At 41.4% G+C, this 25453-nt stretch overlaps 1 protein-coding gene across 2 annotated transcripts in view; it reads right to left on the reverse strand.

The window, feature by feature from the left end:
• LOC126356282 (target of Myb protein 1) overlaps positions 1–25453 on the reverse strand; it is a 130139-nt gene that overhangs the window by 65216 nt on the left and 39470 nt on the right. For both annotated transcript variants that reach the window (XM_050007153.1, XM_050007152.1), the window contains exons 5-6: positions 21564–21839; positions 5239–5363 (exon numbers count right to left, since the gene is read on the reverse strand). In XM_050007153.1, coding sequence (XP_049863110.1) covers positions 5239–5363; positions 21564–21839 — 401 coding nt within the window. The remainder of the gene's footprint in view (positions 1–5238; positions 5364–21563; positions 21840–25453) is intronic.

Here is a 25453-nt window from a genome sequence, read left to right on the forward strand (position 1 = left end):
CCCAATCCCTCAATGAGCAGTTCAAATTGTTCTTGACAAGGGAGGGGACTATTTCCCAGGATGAATTTCCACTCTGCACCAACTCCCTCTTAGCAAGCTGAACATTTATCAGCATTCATTAATAAACTTTACATTTATATAATTCATTCATTAATAAACTTTACATTTATATAATTACGTTTACCTGTTGTCCTTCCTGTTCATAAATGTAGTTGCTCTTTTATTTTATTTCTTAAATACTTCTCTACCCGGCTCTTCGTTATATCTTCACAACCATGTATCTTATATTAAAAACAAAGATTCCAAGACTTACCAAGCGGGAAAGTGCCGGTAGACAGGCACAATAAAATAACACACAAACACACACACAAAATTTCGAGCTTTTGCAACCGGTGGTTGCTTCATCAGGAAAGAGGGAAGGAGAAGGAAAGATGAAAGGATGTGGGTTTTAAGGGAGAGGGTAAGGAGTCATTCCAATCCCGGGAGCGGAAAGACTTACCTTAGGGGGAAAAAAGGATAGGTATACACTCGCGCGCGCGCGCGCACACACACACACACACACACACACACACACACACACACACACACACACACAAATCCATCCATACATATACAGACACAAGCAGACATATTTAAAGGCCTATTTTATTTTCAACCATGTATCTTCCTGTTCTTTTCTTTCCTTTGCTGTTAGCTTACACAACTATATCCCCCCTCTTTCAGTTTTCACTTCATACTGTTTTATGCTGCACAGAACACATCTGAAACTTCTTGGCCTATTAAAACTATGTGCCTGATCGGGACTCGAACCTGGAGCCCTTGCCTTTTGAGGGCAATTGCTCTACTGACTGAGCTGCCCAAGCATGACTCACAACTTACTCTTACAGCTTTACTTTCACTAGTACCTATCTGCTAACTTTCAAACTTCACAGAAGTTCTCCTGCACACCTTGTGAAACTAGCACTTGTGAAAGAAAGTCTTAGACCATTTTCCACAAAATACTTCCTTTCAGGAGGTCTAGTCCCACAAGTGTGCAAAAAAGGGCAGCTCGTTTTGTATTATCACCTAATAGGGGAGAGTGTGTGGCAGATACGATATGCGAGTTGGGATGGAAGTCATTAAAGCAAAGACGTTTTTCGTCGCGGTGAGATCTATTTACGAAATTTCAGTCACCAACTTTCTCTTCCGAATGCGAAAATATTTCGTTGATCCCAACCTACACAGGTAGGAATGATCATCAAAATAAAATATGAGAAATCAGAGCTCAAACAGAAAGGTTTAGGTGTTCGTTTTTCCCACTCGCTGTTTGGGAGTGGAATGGTAGAGAGATAGTATGAGTGTGGTTTGATGAACCCTCTGCCAAGCACTTAAACGTGAATTGTAGAGTAATCATGTAGAGGTAGATGTTGATGAAAAAGTCATGCAGAACAACTTCGATGATGTTTGGAAGGTGGGAGAGATGTACTGGTGGAAGTTAAGTTGTGATGTTGAGTTGTGAGACATGCTTGGGTAGCTCAATTGCTATAGCACTTGTCCGCATGAGGCAAAGGTCCTAGGTTTGAGTCCCAGTCCAGCACACACTGGGCACATGGTTTTAATATGTCGAGAAGTTTCTAATCAGTGGACACTCTTTTGCAGAGTGAAAATTTCTAATGAATACACTTCCATAGCCCCTTGCGACACTGACTCATTGTCCTGCGCATACCCTCACCGCCTCATATCTTCACAAGATTTGTTGGTTGGGAAAAAAGCAAATGTGTAAGACAAGACACGTTGCTTGTAAAGAACTAGCATGAAGACAATGCAGAATAAAATACTAGCAGTAAAAGGACTAACCAAAAGTAAAAGTATTTCAAAACTATTTCATGAAGCTGGAGTACTGGGCTCACATTAAGAAATAGTGCCTCAAATTTATCAAGTGATGACAAGTACAACTTTTTACAAACACTGGAAATAAAAAGGAAGTTCTAGAGACTTTTTTTTTTATTTTACTGCCTGTCTGCCTCCAAAGCTGAGATGTCAGTGCGGCTAACTACCTTGTGGAGAACCTGAGTTCAATTCCTGGCACTCCCAGGGATTTTTTCCTTAGTGGGAGTATTGGTACGGGGCGCACTCAGCCCCATGAGGCCACATGAGAAGCTACTCAACTGATTAGTAGTAGTTCCAAGGTCAAGAAACCCAATAAAGAATGGGAGAGCAGTGTGCTAATCACATACCCCTCCATACTGCATCCACCGATACCACTGGCAGAGGATGGTACTGTGGTCAGTCGGTCCCGATTGGCCCGTCTCGGACCACAATCTGGAACTTTACCTTTTTTTAATAAGCCAAAGTCTAAAATCCCATCAGAGGTAGTGCCATCTGTGAGAGTAGCCATGTCATATATCAACTATCACATGGCTTTTGATGTGGACATGACCACATACAGCTGCTAACGATTATGAGCGACTCTTAAATCATGTTCGAGTACAACAATGGATACCCAGTGGTGCAATGGCCCCTTGGCAACCGACACCATCCAGATGTTGCAACCCCCCTTGACACAGTCTCCCCTAGTTACTGTTGTACACTTAATTCTAGCACTGTTTTCACCATATTTTCTAAGATTCCTCTCTCCTCCTCCCTAATTTCTCATAATGCTTCTTCCCACCCCTATTTTTGTTAGGTTCCTAGGTCTATGGACATGCATTCACAATCAAATATCTGGATAAAGATCCAGTGAAGATCTGTGCTAATGGAGTAAATTTCACACCAGCTCTTAAAATGCTACCAATAGCAGATCACATAAGCTCCGAAGAGCATGTTGTAGCTTCTTTCCCACAAGAAGCAACAAAGAGAGTTGATGCAAAACCTATACAGCACTTGCCAAGACACCAATGCTAACAAGGAGAGGTCACCAGAAGTTGGACTGACTTTTTGAGTCTGTATATACTGTGATGTAGATTAATATCCCAGCTAGCACACCCTGCAGCCATTCGCCCTGGTAGGCCCTCATTTGTGAGTTATTGATTGGGAGGGGGAAATTGAAATTTTGCTTGACACTCAATACCATTAATTTAGTACACTCATATTGATTGGTTGCATGGTGTAATGGATAGGGTAAGGCCCTGACATGGACAAGGCCATGGGTTTCAATCTCATTATGTACTCCTTTTTTTTATTTTTAAATTTTTACCAAAATTATTTTGATCATAATTTTTATTCAATTAACTGGTTTAAATATAATTTTATATTTATGTTCCTTTCTCACACTATTTTAGTCATCATATCAGCTTCTTCATTTGCTCTAATTTCTCTTCCTATCATTCTTTTATCATTTGAAATCTTTGTTCCCATGATTTCAGTTAATTTTGATTTAATTTCTTTCATTTTATCATCCTATTTTTCGTTCATGTTACTGCAGTCATTATTTCTGTTCCTCATCTTTCTTGAATTTTATTTTACTTACAATCCCTTCTTGTGCTTAACTCTTCACTTCCTGTTTTATGTCCATAGCGCATTAAGGAATTTGGGTTATGTTTCAAATGTCTGTACAATGATTATCATTCCAAAAAATAAAAAATAAAAATATACATCTTGTAATGAAAAAAAGCATTTTCGACACTATTGCGCAGTCAATATAAATAGATTATTTTATCTTTTGTTTATTAACTGATGGAGCAGCATTTTCAAATATTTAAATATTGTAATAGATAAATATAATGAAATTTATATTCACAAAAATTCCAAGCTGAAAATGAGAACAAATGAAATAATTCATACGTTTAAAATTTGGCAAAGTAAAAGAAATAAAAATTACATTTAAACCAATTAATTGAATAAAAATAATGATCAAAGTGATTTTGGTAAAGATTTATTTTAAGGCACTTGATGCTATTCGAACCCACGATCTTCAGCACACGAAGGCTTTACATTAGACATTGCACCACACAACCACTCTACATTAATCTCTTTTACAGCTATTAAGCATCACACAAAATTCTTAATTTTTTTTTTTTCTGTCAATTACTAGCAAACGAGGGTCCACCAGCATGAATGGCTATAGGGTGTGATACCGGGGATCTTAACCTACATCACTATACAGGTTGTTTCAGAAAGTCAATCCCACTGCTGAAGACCACTCCTTGTAAGATCCAACATCGCAAGAGAGAATGAGAAGCTTTGAGAAATCTGCACAAGGACAAGGAAACTGTAGTTCTGCCACCTGACAAGTGCAGCACCATGGTCCTCACATCCCATGTGGACTACAACAAGAATTTTTTTTATGTTTTGAACAATGTTGCATACAGACAGATAGATGTCAATCCTACAAATAAAGTCGTGAGGAAGATGACAACTCTTCTCTATGAGACAGGCTTGCCATGTCGCAATTATATGGCCTTCCAATGGTAAACAAGGAAAGAATTCCTCTAAGACCCATAGTTAGTAATATTGGAAAATCTACATACTGCCAAAATATCTGAAACGCATTCTCAGTGAATATGTAGGGAACTCTGACGATTTTATATACAGTATCAGTCAACTGTGGCTTCAGGATGCAGATGTTATGCTCAGTTTCAATGTTCTCTCCCTCATTACAAGACTTCCACTTTCTGATTCCTTGGAGTTAATAGCAGAAAAGTTTGACAATTGTTTCACAGAATCTTTTACACAAATTTTGACATCAAGTTATTTCCTATTTGACAGAAAAGAACCAATGGCACATCATAAATAAATCTGGCCGAGAAAACCTGAGAAATCACTACGGCTGGCTGGTTAAAACTGCCAAATACTGCCTTGGTCTCATCTAGGAATTTGTATCCAATATTCTCAAATTCTTTGTGAAGTATTTATCCAGTCCTGACTGCTAATTCTGATGAGAAATAGAAGAACTGACTCAAGTTTTAGCCGAGCCTTGATAGCTATTTTTGCTTCACTTGTGTAATTTTTATTTTCCTCACTCAACATTGCCCTTAGATGTCAACTTTCATTCATTTTAGCCCCTTGCAAGGTTCTTCCACTGATTTCATTGGACAGCGAGTTCCCTGTTATGTGAATACAATATCTCTATTTCCTGTTCACTATTTGGAACTATTATTTAAACACCAAATTTATTAAGAGAGCAAAGCACATGACACATGAATCAGTTGCTATGAACACTGACAGAAAAAAATCTGGTATTTATAATGCCACATTCACTAACGCTTACCAAAAATGTTCTAAAATTCATCAATAGTCAACAATGCAAATGTCACTTACCGCAAAAACAGATTATTCAATTCATCATTGACACGCAATAATTCTGCAGTGATTTCATCATTGGCTAATTTTCCAACCAGTTCTACAAGCCTCTGCTGCATAGCCTGACAGGTAGCATGCAATTCCTGAACAAAAGAAATATTAAATGAGATATGATAGTGTTTGTAAAAGCACAAATGAGGGAAGTAAAAAAAGATTCAATATTTCCAACTATTACCTGGTAAAGAAATCTACTACTTTTGTTGAAAATTGTAAATAATTCTCACATATTCTCCATTGACACTAAAAGCAAATATCTACATGACAACAGCTGCAGTACTGTGACACATTTTATTAATTTATAAAATGAAGTTAACTCTGAGGTGAATTATGAGCACCTGCTTTTAAGCTATATTTTGACAGTATTATGGAGGAATGCCTACATCCTGTTTACGACAATGTCATTACAGAAAGAAATGTCATATTATGCATTGCAATAAAAATTTAAAGTATCTAACCACAGTCACTAATTGATGCATCTTCATCTTTAACACTTAAGCTAACACATGCACCTTGAAACCCATCTTAATTCAAACATTTAAAATATGTTTGAAAACGGGCATTGTTTGAACAACTTTTGAATACAGTAACCCATGTAGCCATAGCAGAGGTGGCCAGAGAATGTTACAGCAGTAGCAGTTTCTGTTTACACCGATGATTTAATACAGTTTTTGTTCTTATGTGCTTTTTTGAAAATGTGAATTGTGTATTTAAATGTGTTGAGTAGCGTATACTAATTTAGAATAAGTTACTGCATAAATTTTACAGCATTTGCATTGTGTGAGCTGCTTTTGGAGTGAAGTACAAACCAGAAGTGGCATAGCAGCAGCAGACTGTAAATTGTGTCCAGCGTCTACTTAGGTTGATGTCATATTCTTTGGTTCAAATGGCTCTGAGCACTATGGGATTTAACAGCTGAGGTCACCAGTCCCCTAGAACTTAGTAGTACTTAAACCTAACTAACCTAAGGACATCACACACATCCATGCCTGAGGCAGGATTCGAACCTGCGGTTGCGCGGTTCCAGACTGAAGCACCTAGAACCGCTCGGTAACTCCGCATATTCTTTGGGATGTAAACAAACGTTTACTACAGATGGACAGGGACTGCACCTGTTGTGCATGGATGAAGATAGATCTGGCCACGGTGTGTAAACTGCTGGAAGCTACGTAGGCCATAAACAGCTGGAAGCTGTGTTGACCACAGTTGACAAACTTCAGCCTCCTGCACTGGTATTGGGGCACTTCTGATGAATGCTTTGACAATTCTAAAGACTATAGCATTGTGTGGGGTTCCTGATTTTGCAGCAATTTCTGATTGGGTTATCCTGGCTGTCAACACTATCCTAATGCTAAATAATGAACAGTGGCGGGATCACAAATATCTGCGCAAAAGGGGAAAATGGGTACTGGGTGCATGGCTATTCCCTTATGGCACAAAAAAGGGTTTGAGGTATATTCCACTGCCAACAACACATCTGAGACAGCAAGAGCTGCCATGTCTGTTGAGACTGGGGCTGACCTTCGCGAAAGATCTAAACACGCACAGAGGGTGGGACTGTTTGTAACTATGAGCTCCAACATTATGCAGGCAGTGGAGACCCTTAGAAAAACAGCAGACATCTCAGGAAGGAAAGGCAGTGTCCATTCTGTTTGCTTGCTAGAGGGTCATGTCCACGATGTGAAGGCAGCTCTCCAACAGTGAGCACAATGGGTGCACCCTGCCTGCAAAATGTGGTTCATCTTGGCACGAATAACATCTGTTGCCTGGTACAGAAGCCACCCTTGGTTCCTACAGCCAGCTGGCTTCTTTGATAAAGACAACTAGCCTCGCTTGCAAGATTATTTATTTATTTTGTGTTTGATACGCTGGATGCCTTATAGTACTATACATATTCAGCATGGGAAACTTAATCAACATGCAAATGTAGCAAAACATTATTCATTATAAATTTAGTTATACATATTACAGTACTTATAAACCAATAATGCATACATGTTGTAATCTGTAAAAAAAAAATTAACAATTAAACAGAAACACTTAAATTACAAAGCCAAGATATGGTACAGTCTGTGAGTCTATGCAGAGCCTCTAGTGAACCATCCCAAAAACCATGAATTTCACACTTGATTAGTGCTGGATTGACTGTATTTTGCCGCAGTCACAATGAGTGATCATCCTTGTAGCCCTACTTGGCCATCAGCTCGTTGCACCGTCCAACACCAGTTCTCATTCTGTTTAGTGCCACCCAGGTTCTTTGAGGGAGATTGAGGCCAGGAACATGATCAGCCCTGTTCTTAATGAGGTGTCCATTGTTAACACTTGCTTGTTGCCATAGGTGTTTCCATTTTGCTATGGTGTCCTGGTTGTTCAAGGAGTGGTTCCAGAAGGGATTTCTTGACTTTAACCGTGTCGGGCCATGTGCATCAGCATGTATTGGGAGTGTGATGTCAGCAGTAATTTTTTTGCATTTCTCTTCTGATTACATGTTGTCTGCAGAGTGAGGGGGGTTCAGTGTTTGCCAGCATAGAGAGCCATGGTACTGGGGTTGGTCTCACTGTCCCAGTTATTGTTTGCAAGGTGACATTTAGGCGAACATCTACTTTATTGATGTGCGAACTGTTGGCCCATACAGGTTCACAGTATTCTGCAATGCTGTAGACTAGAGCCAAGAAGGAAGTACGAAGAGTCGTAGTATTACTTCCCCAGGAAGAGCCTGTGAGTTTCTGGATGATACTGACTCTGCCCCTGAGTTTTTGGCTGACTTCCTACAGGTGTTCTTTGAATGTTAGGTTGGGGTCCAGTTTAACACCCAGGTATTTTGGTGCTCTTTCATGTCTTATATTCTGGCCTACTATACTCAAGCACAGCTTCCTGTCTGTTTGTTTGTTACTCAAGTGCATCACTGCGCTTACTGTTTTTGATGCATAAAAGTTCAAATGCCAGGTGATGTAGTAGTTATAAAGCTGCACCAAGTCAGAATTTAGGCCCGATTCCAATTGTTTGAATGACTCGCCATGCAAAGCAATAGCCAGATCATCAGCATATGCAAACTTCTGTGACTTGAGTTCTGGCATATCAGAGATGTAGAAATTAAACAGTAAAGAAGCAAGGACAGAGTCTTGTGGCAGTCCATTACTGAGGATTTGGGATTTATTTGCTTTTTCCATGAAGATGTACTCTGTACTTACTTGTGGATAGCATATTATGCAAGAGCTTTAATGACTTCTTAATTTGACTACTGTAGCACGTTCATACAGTAATCCTTTAAGCCATACTGTGTCGTAAGCAGCTGAGAGATCTATAAATACTACACCGATCTTTTTCTTGTTCTGAAAACCACGTTCAATATGCGTGGTTAGTGCCAGGACTTGATGGCAGAGCTCCTCTTCGACATGAAACCACCTTGCTCCACTGGTATTGGTGCATCTATTAGGTGGGTCACTCTCTTTAGGAGAAATTTCTCGAGAAGTTTGTATATTAAACACAGCAGAGAGATAGGTCTGTAGCTATTGGAATCTCTCTCATCCTTTCCAGGCTTCAAGACAGCTATTATCTTCAACTCCTTCCATTTGTTTGGGATGTTTCCAGTCTCAAGTATAGCGGAGAAAAACTTGCAGAGCCATGTGCATGCTCTTGGACCTATGTTCTTTAGAAACTCCAATAGTATTCTAACAGGTCCGGACACTTTCCTTGATATGATGTCACTTATTGCAGTTATAAACTCTTCTTCAGAGATAGTGCTCACAATGTTTGACTGTTCTGTTGTGTAGGGACATGGATCTTGGAGTTTTCAAGCTTGCAGGGTGGAAGCAGAGATAGCATTTTGCAGCAGTAACAATCACAGTCCTCTGTGTCATTATTCCCAGTAACAAATACAGTCCTCTGGGTCAGAGCCAAATGGGAGGCTTAAACCAGAGGCTCAGATGATTCTAGGACAATCTTGGAAGTGGATTTTCCAACCTCCACTGTCAGGTGGAGAATTATAGGATACATCCCTGCCCATTACCCCTTAATAAGTCAGGCATCCATTGCATGCAGAAAGTGGCCATCATAGTATAACAATGCCCACTTAGTACAGTTTCAAATACAGCAGTCTCTTGCTCTTACCTGGCTAATCTGTGACCTTTATGCCTCATAAGCCAATTTCCACTCCACCAGACTTCTCTCCCTCTACAAAATCCTGCAGCTATCTGCCCCTCATGTTTCCTATCTGCCATGCCAATTTCAAATTGCAACAACATGCCAGACTTTACCTAAAAAAAATAAAAAATAAAAAAAATATCGCACCTTCTCCTAAACAACCTGAACAGTGGTGTTTCCCTTCCTGTCCCTCTGCCTCTACCTAAACAGCCACACCAACACCAATCCTCTCCTACAAACTGAGCTTGGCCAACCTCCTTAACATCCCACTGCCTTCACCACTGCCTCCCAGACCAAGAATAACCCACAATCAAAAGAACTAGCCAGAACAGTACAGTGTCCTCAATCTCTCAACTAAAGCACTTTCCCCTCCTGAATTATATGTATTATCTAATGGTCCCAGATTCAGCCCTATACCTGCATTTGATAATGCTGCTTTGGTAAAGGACCAACTTTCCTTCACGCATATTGTCAACTGGAAATGTCACTTTGCAACCAAATCCCAAAACCTTTCCAACAGCACACTGTACCCTGCCTTGAACAGTTCCAAGCACGATCCCACTGTGATCCACCACCACTACCTCAAAAACATCCCTCACAAGTCTTCCAAGAATTCCTCACATCCAGCACTGCTTCACAGCCCTCCCTCAGGTTCCTACAACATGACCCTACCCTGTCCTCTGCAGAACTCTTGGCTCTACGTTCCCTGAAAGTTGATGACTCTATCATTATCCTCCCAGCAGATAAAGGATCTACCACTGTGGTACTTGAACAAAGGGAGTATGTTAGTGAAGGTCTACGCCAACTGTCTGACATCCCTACATACAGCATCTGCCATCAAGATACCATCCCTGTGATTCAAACTGACCTGCAGTCCTGGTTGAAAACCACAGGCCCCTCGCACGGACTCGCACCTCAATCCACAGAACTTCTTGCCCCACCCAAACCACGCACATCCAACTTTTACCTGCTTTTTCAGATCCACAGACCCAATCATCTTGGCTGTCCTATAGTTGCTGGCTTCAAAGCACCAACCAAATGTATATCTGCCTTAGCTGATCAGCACCTGCAACCCATAGTACAAAGACTTCCCTCTAATATCAAAGATATCAACAATTTCCTAGAGCATCTGAAATCCATGCTTGTCCCATTACCACTACACACCTTGCTTGTCACCACTGATGCCACCTCCCTCTATATCAACATCCCCCACTTACATGGTCTGTCTGCTGCTGAACATTTCCTCAGTGTCCACCTGATTCCAAACCTATGACATCCTTCCTATTCACCTCAACCAACTTTATACTTACCAAAAACTACTTCACCTCTGAGGAGCAGACATACAAACACATCAGGGGAACCAGGATGGCTCATTCCTATGCCAACCTTTTCATGAGTTGCTGGGGGGCGGGGGGGGGGGGGGGGGGGGGGGGGGCTTTCCCAGGATCCACAAGGCTTCAGCCCCTGGTAAGGTTTAGATACACTGATGACACCTTTACCATATGGACTCATGGTGAGGCTGACCTGTTAAAATTCCTGGAATCTCTGACTACCTTCCCCCAATTAAATTTCACTTGGTCCTATTCCAAATCCTGTTACACTTTCCTTGATGTTGATCTCATCCTCACTGAAGGAGAGCTACACACTTCTGACTACATTAAACCTACTAACAAACAACACTACTTACATTTTGACAGTTGCCATCCTTTCCATGTCGAACATTCCCTCCCGTACAACCTTGGCATTTGAGGCAAATGTATTTGTTCAGAAGCACACTCTTTACAGCAATATATCAGCATCCACACCTCAGCCTTCACTGGACATAATCACGCCACGAGCCAGCCTAGTGCAAAAGCAGATTTTCTGAGCCGTCACATCCAGTCCTGGTAATACTGATCCAGAAAAAAAAGAGGCTTTGGGGCACACCAATGGTCACTCAGTATTATCCTGGTGTGGAATGTATTAATCAGCTACTTTGACAAGGCCATGAGTTCCTAAAAGCATGCTCTGAAATGAGATCCATTCTGTCTGAGACTTAAGCCACCACACCTAGAATAGCTTTTTGTCACCCTCCCAATCTCTGCAATATTCTTGTCAGACCCTATGCTCCTGCTGCACCCATCCCCCTAAACTGCGGCTCCTACCCATGTGACCCTGTGACCATCCCCGCTGCAAGATTTGCCCTATGCACCCTCCTACCACCATCTATACCAGCTCTGTAACTGGCAAAACATAAGCTATCAAAGGAGAGCCACCTGTGAAATGACACGTCATACACCAGCTGTTACGTAAATACTGTTCGGCCTATTACATAGCCATAGCTACCACCAAATTATCAATTCACTGCTCTTCCCCATTCTTCACTCAACTACATCCACAAGCACACACAATAAAAAAAGTGAGAAAAGGGGTCAGTGCTCTAAAATCATCTTAAAATTTGGATGTGTTCACAACTTAAGAACAACATTCAGAAATGTGTTACTGATATATGGTTAAACAAAAACTGCTTGAACCATTCATTCCGCTAACATAATGAAAACACGTCCCTCAACAGCAAGGAGATTGCAAGAAAGGGAGCAGCAAATTGAACTGTATGATTTTCAGTGCACGCCTTCTTAGCTGATAAATCTGCTGTTTCATTTCTTTGGATTCCTTTGTGGTGTGTTACCCAGCAGCCTGTTACTTTAATTGTCAGCCTTAGTGAGCAAAGAAGGGTGTTGTGAATTTTCTGGGTGTGTTTATCTGCTGGGAACATATGCCATATAGCTTCGAAAGCACTCAGGATGTCAGAGCATCCAACAAAAATACATCTCAGATGCCCCACTCCCCTCATGGTGTCATGTAATGCTATATGAAAACTGTATATTGCTTTGATTTAGTTTTGTCATCATGGTGATGGAATGACCCATAGGCAACTTCTGAAAGATAATGTTTACACAGACCATTTCATGAAAATCTTAGTCTTATATCCATTAACAATGACAGTAAATCTAAAATCATTCTGAGAAGAGGCTCGCTATTGGATTGGTCTTGCTGGCACTTGTGGCCAACATAAACCACTCTTGGTGGAAGTTTCAATGGTCTTCTGTCACAAAGGTATTGCTAATCTACATAAAACATATCCACTATTTTAGCTAGGATCATACAAAAGCTATATAGATCTGGAGCAGATGCACACTGGTCTCTAAGAGGCCTATATTTGAGGCACTTTAAAACATTCATTGCCTTCAAGGACTTTTCCTTTAGATTCATTAGATGTGAAAACAACATCCAAACATGAGGTCCAAAACATTTTCAAATTTGGAAAATTTAGAATGGTGTTTACCATAACACAAAAATAATGGTTCATTTAGTTCTTACAAGCAGCTAGGAAAACAAATGCCAACTAGACAATGTGCTATATTATTTGGTTGGTTGATTTGGGAAGACGGGATCTTGAAGAGGTGTACAGAGATCACAGGCAACCTAAACCAGGATGCCCAGATGCAGGTCTGAAGTGTCATCTTCCTGAATGCGAGTCCAGTGTGCTAACCAATGTGCCACCTTGCTCAATAATATACTATTCGGATACACTTAGAATAACTGAGATGAGCCAAAAGTTTCCACCAGCATGCATTACATCTTGAAGATGTATAGATTTTGTGTTGTAAGCCAAGGTCCACGTCCCCAGTGATACACAATATTTCACCTTTATGTTTAAGGTGGTTGCATGCTTAAAGTTTGTAGCAGCAGACTGTAGTAACCTGACAGTTGTACACTTACTGCATGCAGCGGATGTAAGTCGGGCCACTGCGACAAGCGTGGTGCACGCTGACATTTAAATGGTGACTTGCAACTACCTGAGGTGGCCACCAGGAGCAGCCTGATCACCAGCTGCCATCACCAGGTCCACCGTGTGCATGTAGCATTACACCAGCAACATGAGATGTGAATATTGAATTTCTAGAGGAAAGTAGAAGCCTCTGAGCCCTTGTAACACTGAAAATCCAGGAAGTATGGCACCTGCTATCGATATATAATTTTTTTTGCTGAATTGTATGTAAATATTTGTAGTTTAAATGCTTTCTTTTAAAAAGTAAGGACATCACTTCACTGTATGTGTAAATTTAGGTAGAAGTCTGTTGACATTTCATTGTATTTATCTGTGTCTTACTGTGAAACTTATAAGTTCTGGGGAAAAGCCAAAAGAACTGTTATTTGCACCGACTAGCAACGATAATAGCAGTGCTCGTGCATTGTAAAATTTTTGGGTAGGGAGTTGTTACGCGGAGAGAGGGAGGCGGGTTCCAGCACTTGTAGTGTGAAGAAGTGTGGTGTTAATGCTCTCGGAGTAGAGAATACCATTTCGGCGGCAACATGTACTCACGCCGTCCAGATGTCTAGCAGCAGAAGTAAGGACAATGGATGGGCGGAAGAGGCTGTATTAATTATGATTGCCCATTCCTGTAATTAGCAGTGCTCCACAAGATGCTACTGTCTTCAACAACAGCAGCAGTTCCAGGAACACAGATTAGTCGTATGCACAGCACTGAAGTAAGACTGTTCATTGATAGAAAGTATTAACGGCTAACTCAGCAGCACAACTGAATGTGATTTGATTGATAAAATTTATTTAAATTATAATCAGTTAAACTCAGGGCGATTGTGTCCTCATTGTCCTCAGATATTGTTACCAAGCAGTTCCTTCTTCCTTTTTTTTCCTTATATGGTAACCGAGTGTCATAAGAAACAAATTGAATAGTTACAGCCAGTTTATTAATGAATAATTTCACTTTTAAGAATTTTAGCCTCAGTCTACTTTCAATTAGCTGTTGTACAACAGATGCTTCAGTATATGAGTAAAGTAAAGGAATTTCATTTTTCAAGTTTGAGAATCAATCACAGGAAAAAATCCAAATCTAAAGAAATGCACAAATTAAGAGTGCAAAAGTTTTATTTATTTTACATATAGCTTGGAGCACATGGCAGTTTGGTTTGGTACGTATTCTATAATTTATCTCTGTTCAAGTCAGTAAAAAAAGACTCAGTTGTTCAGGCAAATATTTGAAATCCAATTTGCAAAATAAGTAACTGCAAAGTAAAAGTGCTTTCTTTTTTTTCTTCTAAATTTCTTTGATGATGTTACGTTGAGGTCACTGAAAGTCACTGTTAACGTAACAAAGTTCAATACTAACATACAGTTTAATAGCATACTTTCAAATCATTACTCGATTGTCTTTTTTTTCTTTCAAAATTTAATGACAAACATAACGTAAGAGTGACTTATCAGTTTTCTTTATCATTACATATTCACTTAAAATTAGTGTAAAAAAAGTGACAACTTTCAGTTGCCATGTCAGTGTTTAACAATACATGTTTTTCTTTCCCATCATCTTGTACAGGATTTTGGATGTAAATTACCCTGTGGGTTGGTGACCGTTAATTATTTCCTTTTTGTTCATTAGTGTAACTTTTGAATTCGTAATCAGTGGTACTTCTTTTCTGACCAGTGTCGTTCGTGAGTGAATGCACAAAATAACTTTTGGTTTTCCAAATTATAACCTTGTTCAGTTTAATTACTTTTTATTTTTAGCAGACTTTTCCATCAGAAGGGTCTGTTGTACACTCTCCTCCTACTTAACGGTATTATTTCTTCAGGAAAGATAGCCTTATCCAATTAGTAAAAATCCATTAGACATACATGCAATCCACGGTCATATTTTATATTGCAAGCATGATAGGCCGATTAGTAAGGGGGAGGTTACACCCTCAATTGTTAAATGTCTTAAGAGACATGTAAACTGCTTGCATTGCATTCTTGTTGGTGTCATTTTATGAACCAATGAATAGCTTCTCTTCCACAACTGTATGCTTCCTTTTGTTTCTACTAAGAAAACAAATGGTGACATTGAGGGTTGAATTTTCTCATGCTTTGAATTCTTTTGTTTTGTGCCATTTGACTCTTCCATGAAAGCTTTACTCTGGTCATTTTTGCAACAACAGCAGTGGTATATGGCCATGTTGGAACAGCTGATCTAGCTATGTTGATCCAGGCTCAGCCACAGGTTGTTCACACCCCATGCCCACATTCACCCCTTCTCCCCCATATCATAAATCCACAGAAGGACAGGACACTTATGAGAAGTGGCTTTGCCAACATTTTGTGGAATTCCAGGTGGTTTACAAAAATGTCTCTAAGGCTCTTTTCTCATCATGGGTACCCCCTCGTAAGTATTACTGTGCCAGTTAGCTACTCTTCAAGCACCAGCATTGCTTTCTTTTGACAATATGTATAGTTTGTTGTGCTATCACCACAAGGGCATGCATGTGGTTGCTGGATGTACTGATTTCTACCAATGACGCAAACAGCTGCAACAGTCATCTCAAGCTTGGGTGGCTGGGCTTCAAGGCCTCGGTCATAAGAACTGGTTTGTCATGGCTAAGTCTTATGCAGATACCAATGTTGGAGATAAGATCATTTATTTGGCCCCAGATAAGGACATCAAAGTGACCTTCAGTTTGAGGGCCCTACATTAGAAGATGTTCTGAATATTGCACAGTCATTCAAGGTCTCCAGAATTGCTGGCCAACAATTAAAAGGCTTGGAATGATGTCGCCATTGTTGACAGCATGCAGCCCCAGTGTGTGGAGCCTAGCAAGCTGGGGGAAAGAGGAGATCGTTGCAGTACAAACAAAGCCAACTAGGCCAATGCGGGCAAGTACATTGTTGGCACCAGGAACAGCAAATGGCACTTCCTTCATGCCTCTCTTGTCTCCTACAGAAGGAGCAGGTGAGCAGGTGGTCTGCCCCAAGCAGTAGGACTCTTGCCATAACTGTGAAAAAGAAAAGTCACAAAGCAGCATTAAGTTAATCTGTAACCTCCCACCTCATTACGACACTGCAGGAAACTATGGATGTCGACATTTATACTGTTTCATCATTATGTTTGCCTCTGTCTGCAGGACACAAGCCATTAACCATACAAGTCAACTCACAGACATAACCCAGGCTACAGTCCCTGCCATAGGCGTGTGTTGAGCAATGATTGGTAAGCTTCAAAAAACAGCAGATTCTTGTTTTTGGCCAGTTTGTCACCAACAAGGTTTACAAGTCAGTTGTCTATTCTGTTATGTACTTGGTGGTTAGTGACGTGAGAACTGAAAATATGCTTGGGTCAGATGCCTTTGCTACTGTCTGCTTTTTCAATTTCAGTTGCAGTGCATCTAGTGTCAGATCAAGTGCCTTATCACAAATTAGATTTCTTGTGTTCTGAGTTTTTAGATGCGCTTGCCCCAGCATTAGGTTGTGCAAATAATTTCGCAGCACATATCACCCTCAAATCCTTCACCTGCCCTTGGTTTTTTGGGTGTGATTAGTACCAGTTGCTTTATGTGATCAGATGAAGAAGGAGCTTGATCTGCTTAATGACATTGGGAATGATTAGACCGATTTCCTCAAGTATCATAGAAAAGCCATTCAGCTCTGTGGTGACTTTAAGGTCACAATTAATGCACAAGTAGTCGTAGACTCTTACAGCTGTCTCACCCGCAGCAGATGCTGACAAAGTTCACTTCATGTCAATTCTTTTCAAAACTTAACCTGGCTACAGCCTACCTTCAGATTCTGTTGAACAAGGCATCAAAACAGTTGTGGTTAATTAGTCTTTTGGCCTCTATCAGTACCAATGGTTAATATTTGAAATCACAAATGTGCCTGTGGGCACTATTTATGCAGCTTAAGGATAGTCTTTGCTCCGTGGTGTCTCTTGCAACATTTGAATCCGCCAAGCATCTGGTGCTGGCCTCGGGACATGGTCTAGTGTGGGGTGGGAGTGCTCCTGGCCCACTGTCATTCAGTTGGCTCCAAACAAGCTATTGCATTTGCATCGAAAACACTCAACTCTGATCAGTAACATTATTCTCATGTGGAAAAAGGTCTTGCTATTGTCTATGCCCTAAAAAATTCCATGTGATCTCATATTTATTTACTGACCATTAAGTCCTTGATTTACCTGTTTAGCCCGTTGGCGTCCTTACCAGACAAAGCCGCTCATTGTCTTCAGTGTTGGGCTCTGTCCTTGTCCTAGTATGATTACAAGATCCATTTTTGTCCCATGTGAATACTGATGCTCTCTCCCGACTCCCCATGGGTCCTGACCCCTCGCTCGAGCATGAATAATTGCTTTGTTTTCAACTGAATACGGACGCGAGGCACATGGTGGATGGCTTCCCCATCATAAGTTCTCATATTGCCTCTTCTGTGGCAGCAAGTCTGCTGCTCCAGCAGGGTGTGCACAACACAACATGACCATCCAAGGAGCCAATGAGTCTGGCATCGGACCCTCTCCTGAATTTTTATGTGTCTCCATCTTGAATGGCACTGTTCTGCTACAGATGGAAGGGTTTACACCCCACATCATGGTTCCAGGGGATCTGCAGTGGAAGGTCCTCTGTGTATTACATCAAAGTCCCTGGGAGATCTCTCACACAAAACCATTGGTGTGCTGCCATATGTTTTGACCGGGAATTGACCAGGAGGTGAAACAACTGGTGATGGCCTGCCGCCGGTGTTCAGGTCAGCAGGCAGCACCTTTCACTGTTTTTTCACCATGGGCAGTTCCCACACAGCCTTGGGAAAGAGTAGACATTGATTTTGTTAGTCCTTTTTTTTTATATTCCTGGTTAATGGCAACTGATGCTTGTTCTCATTTTCCTTATATCACTCGTCAGCAAGAGCAGATGTGACTGTCAAGGCTCTATCAAAATATGTTCTCTATATAAGGCTTGCCTTAGACACTGGTTTTGGTCAATGGTCCTCAGTACATGGTGAAATCTTTCAAGGACTTTCTTTCGACACAATGAGATTTGCACATCACAGTGGCTCTCTTCCATCTGCAGACAAATGGCCAGGTGGACTGTCTTGTTTGAATGTTTATGATGCAGATGCATAAGATTTCCCAGTTGAGGCATCTCTCCCCTCCCGATCCCCTTTTAACGCTCTTACGGAATGAAGCCAACTGGGGCCAAGAGTGCCACCAAGCTCTTGCATGGCCACCACCCATGTATGCTGCTCAACCTCTTGCTGCCATGCAGGCATATCCCAGTGGCATCAGTTTTGTTGACATTCATCCCCACCACACCAGTCTGGACCAGGGCATTTGGCTGGTGCCGTCACTGGATTCCGGCCACTGTCCACAGCCAGTGCAGTCACCATGTTTCCACGGTTAACACTGGAAATCGCCTCATGGCATGCCACCGAAACCATTTGCATTCCAAGATGGGTGCAGGGCTTCTCCCAAGGCTATGGTCTCAAAACCTTGTTCCTTGTCAGCATTGGCCACTCCAGGTTATAAGCAGGTCTGGTCACACCCACCTATCTCGGAAGCCAGGGCTTCATCACCACCAACAGTAGGTTTGCTTCCTGTGGCCAGTGCCAGTACTTGCCACTGCACTGAGCAGGCAGCACCATCAGAGAGGACATAAACTGGGTCTTCTGTTGCCAGAGCCTCTGCCTTTGTCACTGCCTGTGCCTGTGCCCCTTGTCGTGGGCTCTGATGTCTGGATGACTTCTGCCCCACAGCTGCTCCTGTCCACTGGCTGCCCCAGGTCCACAGGCAGCAGGGGTGCCCTCATCCCACTCACTTCCATCCATTCGCACCAGTTCGGGTGGATCAGGAACTGCTTTAACATTTGGCTGCCTTCCCTAGCATCACACCAGATGTCTCTTCAGTCACACTGCCTTGTCTTCCCTCCCTACAAAGGAGGAGGAGTGGAATAACCCAACAGTTACTACACCTTCTGCCCACAGCAGACATAAGTGAGGTCACTACGGCAAGTGTAGTGTGCACTGAAATTCCAACGGTGCACCTGCAACTACCCAAAGTGGCCATGGGATCAGCCTGGTCACCAAGCACCATCACAGTGCTACACCAGTGATTCTTGACATGGAAAGTATCTTTATACAGGCAGGCACAGGCCTCCAGGATCTCAGTTGTTTAACATGTTTGAGATGTATAAACTACTTTCATTGTATTTTTGCTGATGTCATTCTCTGATGCAATAAATTGTCTCTCTTTTATGGCTGTCTGTTTCCTTGTGTTCCTAGTTAGAAAATTGATGATGTCTTATGGTTAATTTATTAGCATGGTAACTTTTTGAATCTTACATGACACCCCAAAGGATATCTGCAAATGAATTTGGGTAGGAGTTCTCTTCCTAACCTCCAAAAGCTGGGAATGGTGGTGTCATTCTGTTAGGAAGCACGAATTCAAGGAAGCAAATTTGGTGGCCTAGGAAATCTGTAAGAGATATAAAATGGTATATTGTGCCATACTGTCATATATTCAGCCTGCTACTGAGGGACAGGCACATATATAAGAGGAAGAGTGGGTGGAAGAATGAGACAATTTGAGATCTGTGAACCAAACAAGAAATTTGGCTGTGTTATATCTCCAACTACCTATTCGGAGAGATTATATGCTTTTAACATGTCTTCAAATAGGGTAATGCCATTTGACAAATAAATTCCTTCACTGCCAAGAGAAACTACCAAGATGATGATGATTTGTGTTTTAGGGCACTAATCATCATCACCTTGGTAATTTCTCTTGGCAATGAAGGAATTTATTTTATGCACTGTTTGTGGTGTAATGATTCCAGTAGGTCACATTTTATGTAGTTGTATTTTGTATTCAAACATGAGAAAAAGGCTAATCTAGGCTAACTTATGCTTCATTTGAGTCTACGATGAGACAAATGTAAGATATTGTGAATTGTTAAACTACTTGTCTAAATTATTTAGGACAAAATTGTAGTGTATTGTGTGGCTGGCTGTTTTTACTGAAAACTATTAACTTTGTCACTGATGAATCTAATAGCATAGAGAATTTTTTAACCATACAGTATGGTATGTCTCGTGGTGTAGTTAAAACACAATTATCGAGATAGTAGTCAATCAATATGCATATTGCATACAGAAATCTGTTAATTTCCCTAATTATCTGACCATACCATAAAGCAGCTAGACAGAAGCACCCCAATCTGTCACACTTCCCCCAGCATCTAATACGATCCTGGCATGGAAAAAGTAAACCATGTCAATTACTGGGGCTCGATTACTTATCATTGTGCCCATAAATATGAAACATCCTACCCACAATCCCTCTCACTGCTCCCAAAGTGGTATTCCACTGGCCACACAGTCTTATGTAATATCATAGTTCATCTTTGTGACACACACACTCCCAATTCCTTGGCACATGGGTGATACCTGTATGCAAGATCTAAGTGCAAGACCTGTCAGATACATCTATTCAGCACATAATGGCATGACCATCAACCAGGTGCCCACTTGACTGAATGACCTCTGCTAAACTGTGGCCAAGAGCAGATTTGATCAACCAGTGGCAGAACATGCTGTTAAGCACAACATGCATTTCAGTTATTGTCCTTGCAACACATCCTCCAAATCCATGATCCTCCTAGCCTCTATCTCTGGTAGCCTCTGCGCCACTCTTACCTCCACCTGCGTCCCATGAACCTAACATCACTCATCCCGCCACATTCACACCAACTTCCCCGCAATCCTCCTCTTCCTTTGTTCTGTCTCCCCCTCCAATCCACTCCACAATGACCTCGTTTGCTTTGTGTAACTATCTCTGCCTGCAGCCACAGTGAGCTCAACAGTTCCACATTTCTATCACATGCACTTGCTGCCTCTCGATTCAAGATGTCAGCCACTCTTCCTCAACCTTCCCTCATGCTCACCGCCTCCTCTTCTGCTATACCAACTCAACCAGACACAATGCTTCACCCCAGCTGAGCTCTCCTGCTCCCCAGCTCCTCTCTCCCCACAATCATTCCATCAGATACAACCTCTCAACCCACTCAAGCTGCAGTTTCAGGTCAACATAGCTGTACAGATTTTCTGTGTGTGTGTGTGTGGGGGGGGGGTCATGCAAGCATGCGCACGCGCAGACATGTGGTGTGGTTCATCTGAAAGCTAGCGAAATTTAATTTACTTTCTCCTGGGTGGGGTAGTCCAACATGCAAGAAAACCTCTGTGGTGTGTAGAGCCTAATGTAAATCTATACGCAGAATGAAGCTTTGTGTCAGAAAAAGGATGCATGCTCTGATGACTCAGCCTTTAATAAAAGAAAACTTACCTGTAATAGCTCCAGATCACTTGGATGTTCTTTGCCAGGTGTTAACTCAGAAAGCATCTCATTAAGGACAGCCATGTTGCCCTGTACAACATCCAGTTCACTCTGCAGCTTTCCCAGTTGATCAGATGTAAGCACAGTCACCTGCTGCTGGTCACCTGCAGGGCCAACAACCGTGCTGGGTGCTGGCAGGGGGGTGCTGTTAGGTGATGGCGGCCCAGGTGATACAGAAGTAGTATGTGCAGGCACACCCACAGCAATCTCAGCATCTGGGATACTCTGTTAAATAACAGATGACATGTGAAGTTGCGGATAACAACACACACGGAAACAAAATACTACATGCACACAGTATGTGTAGATATCAGACACAAACTTGGGTTAAACTAGCCGAAACTGAGGACGATGGGACAATAGAGCAGCAGGTTTCACATCCCTGTTTAATATTTCAGATTTAGATTTTCTCTAACAAGGGGAAGACTCCACAGATACAATCAACTTTTGGAAACCAGTTTGTGGTGGTGTAGGTTAGGGTCCCAGGTACCATATCCAACAACCATTCACCTTTGTTGACCATTGTTTGTGAGTAATCAACAAAAATGAATTTCTCATGATCCACTAGAGGCGTGAAAATAACACTGGTCTCTGAATTGACACCTCAGCCTAGCAGTTAAGTTATTTGGCTGGTATGCTGCAGGGTGAAAGTTCAAATCTTGATGTGACTTCTGAAATTTTCCCGGGTATGCAGCCGGATCCCGTCGACATTCTGCCACGATATTTCGGCCCAGAGACGTCTGGCCATCATCAGGTGAGTACACAACTACTGAAGAGCCCAGGTGCAGTCGCGGTATTTATACCGATTCTCGCGCACGTGTTGACATGCGCGGCATAGCCGAGTTGTACGTGCTGCCCTCGGTGGTGGAAGTAAAAGATCATCTAGTCATTGAGTATCGAATGACGCTGTCTATTCCGCTGTGAATGTATAATTTTAATAACAGGATTCCAAATTTTATCCAGTTGAAAGCCGTTGTCACGATTTATAAGATTATCGGCCGACTCACACAGATTTGTATCTCCAGGCGTCAAGCTGCCACCACCCAGCACAAACAGCCGGTGTTCTCAGTACCTTAATACATCGAGCGCATGTAATATCGGACGATGAAAACCTCCACGCAGAATTAGAACACTTGGAGAAGGTTTTTAAAGAGAATGGCTACACTTCACGCCAAATAAGAAAGGCCATGTGCAACTGTCATAACAAGCAGCAGCGCACTGAGGACGCTGATGACGACTTTAAATCAACTGCGTTTTTTCCATACGCCGGGAATCTGTCGTCGAAAATAGGCCGATTACTGAAGAAGAATAAAATCAAGGTTATCTTCCGTCCACCAGCAAAGAACCGGGCCCTGGTTGGATCCATTAAAGACGATTTACAACTGAAGAAAGCAGGCGTCTACAAAATTCCCTGTGAATGTGGCTCTGCATATATTGGCCAGACGACAAGAACTGTCCATGAACGATGTACAGAACATGAAAGATACACCCGTCTGCGGCAACCGTCAAAATCGGCAGTAGCAGAGCACTGTATTTCATTGGGACATTCAATGGAATACAATGGAACAAAAATTTTTGCTCCGGTTTCCGGATTTTGGGATTCCGTAATCAAGGAATTAGTGGAAATACGTCTTGATGATAATCTTATAAATCGTGACAATGGCTTTCAACTGGATAAAATTTGGAATCCTGTTATTAAAATTATACATTCACAGCGGAGTAGACAGCGTCATTCGATACTCAATGACTAGATGATCTTTTACTTTCACCACCGAGGGCAGCACGTACAACTCGGCTATGCCGCGCATGTCAACACTTGCGCGAGAATCGGTATAAATACCGCGACTGCACCTGGGCTCTTCAGTAGTTGTGTACTCACCTGATGATGGCCGGACGTCTCTGGGCCGAAATATCGTGGCAGAATGTCGACGGGATCCGGCTGCATACCCGGAAATTATTAGAAGAGTTCAAATCTTGTTGGGTGCTACCTATTTTCTTTTATGCCTTTTTCAACATTTCAGTATCATTATGTCTATTCAGTTAAGTGGTTTAAATTTTTTTTTCCATTTAAAATCCTATGCCATGCCATTTTTACCACTGCATTTTCTTTATTATTTTTCATCCTTTTATTCTTTCTTCATATACTTACTTCAATTTAATTACTTACTTTTTGTCATTTTACATTTTTGTCCACATTATTGCAATCATTATTTCATTCACTCATTTTGCTTGGAATTTGTTTTATTTATAATTCCTTCTTACATTTAAATCCTCAACTGTACAGAAACTTCCTAACATATAAAAGGCAAAGGTGCCAGGTACAAGTCCCAGTACAGAGACAGTTTTGATCTGGCAGGAAGTTTCATATCATTACACACTCCGCCTCTGGATGATAATACATTCTGGATTCATCAGCATTTTATAACCATAATAAATATTTTAAAATTATCATTAGCATACAATATTTTTGTCAAAGCAGGTAAGCGGAATTTGATTCAATTTTTCACTACTCCACTGAGATGAAATCCATTGGTTGTTCTCCCTTTACCTGTCATGAATCAATTCCTGTCATGAATCAATTCATTTTTGTTTTTATTTTGTTCAAGTTTCTCTACAATTTTCCTCTTGTTTATTCTAGTGAGAGCGGCATTTAAAATTGCAACAACAGAAATCCATCAACTTGTGAAAATCACAATTAAAGAATGAGTGAATACAACACAAAACTAAGGTGAATTTCAGTGATTGTCTTACACTATCCATTATTTTTTTACAAGGTGAGATCTATCACATATGAAAATCCTCCTGATTTGATAAATGCAGACGCCATAGTGAAATGCAAATCAATTGCCGAGGAAATAATTCTGTTCACGAAGGAGAGAGTTGCTCACAATGAGAACCTCACTTTAAACGGTTGTGAGGGTTTTCGACAATATTGTGTCTTCAGTGAACAAACGTCAACTAACTCTAGACAAAATCTATTTTGTTTTTGTTTAATATCAGAGTACTCTACTAAAGGAGCAGCACCACTCCTCAAAACAGAATAACAATTTCTTATTCCTTCATAAATACAGACAAGCAGGACTGACCAATCTCATTCTCAAACAAGAAACAATTGAATTTAAATCAAACAATGGAAAGTGAAGTGTGTGTGTGTGTGTGGCTTCAGCTGCCAGAGACTGCAGAGAGAGAGAGAGAGAGAGAGAGAGAGAGAGAGAGAGAGAGAGAGAGAGAGAGAGAGAGAGAGAATGTCTTATCTATTTTTGACAGTCTTTTTCTACATCTACATCTACATTTATACTCCGCAAGCCACCCAACGGTGTGTGGCGGAGGGCACTTTACGTGCCACTGTCATTACCTCCCTTTTCTGTTCCAGTCGCGTATGGTTCGCGGGAAGGAGGACTGTCTCAAAGCCTCCGTGTGTGCTCTAATCTCTCTAATTTTACATTCGTGATCTCCTCAGGAGGTATAAGTAGAGGGCAATATATTCGATACCTCATCCAGAAACGCACACTCTCGAAACCTGGTGAGCAAGCTACACTGCGATGCAGAGCGCCTCTCTTGCAGAGTCTGCCACTTGAGTTTGCTAAACATATCCGTAACGCTATCACGGTTACCAAATAACCCTGTGATGAAACTCGCCGCTCTTCTTTGGATCTTCTCTATCTCCTCCATCAACCCGATCTGGTACTGACCCCACACTGATGAGCAATACTCAAGCATAGGTCGAACGAGTGTTTTGTAAGCCACCTCCTTTGTTGATGGACTACATTTTCTAAGGACTATCCCAATGAATCTCAACCTGGTACCCGCCTTACCAACAATTAATTTTATATGATAAT

The sequence above is a fragment of the Schistocerca gregaria genome, chromosome 3 (assembly GCF_023897955.1).
Source record: "Schistocerca gregaria isolate iqSchGreg1 chromosome 3, iqSchGreg1.2, whole genome shotgun sequence".
Taxonomy (NCBI): Eukaryota; Metazoa; Arthropoda; class Insecta; order Orthoptera; family Acrididae; genus Schistocerca; species Schistocerca gregaria.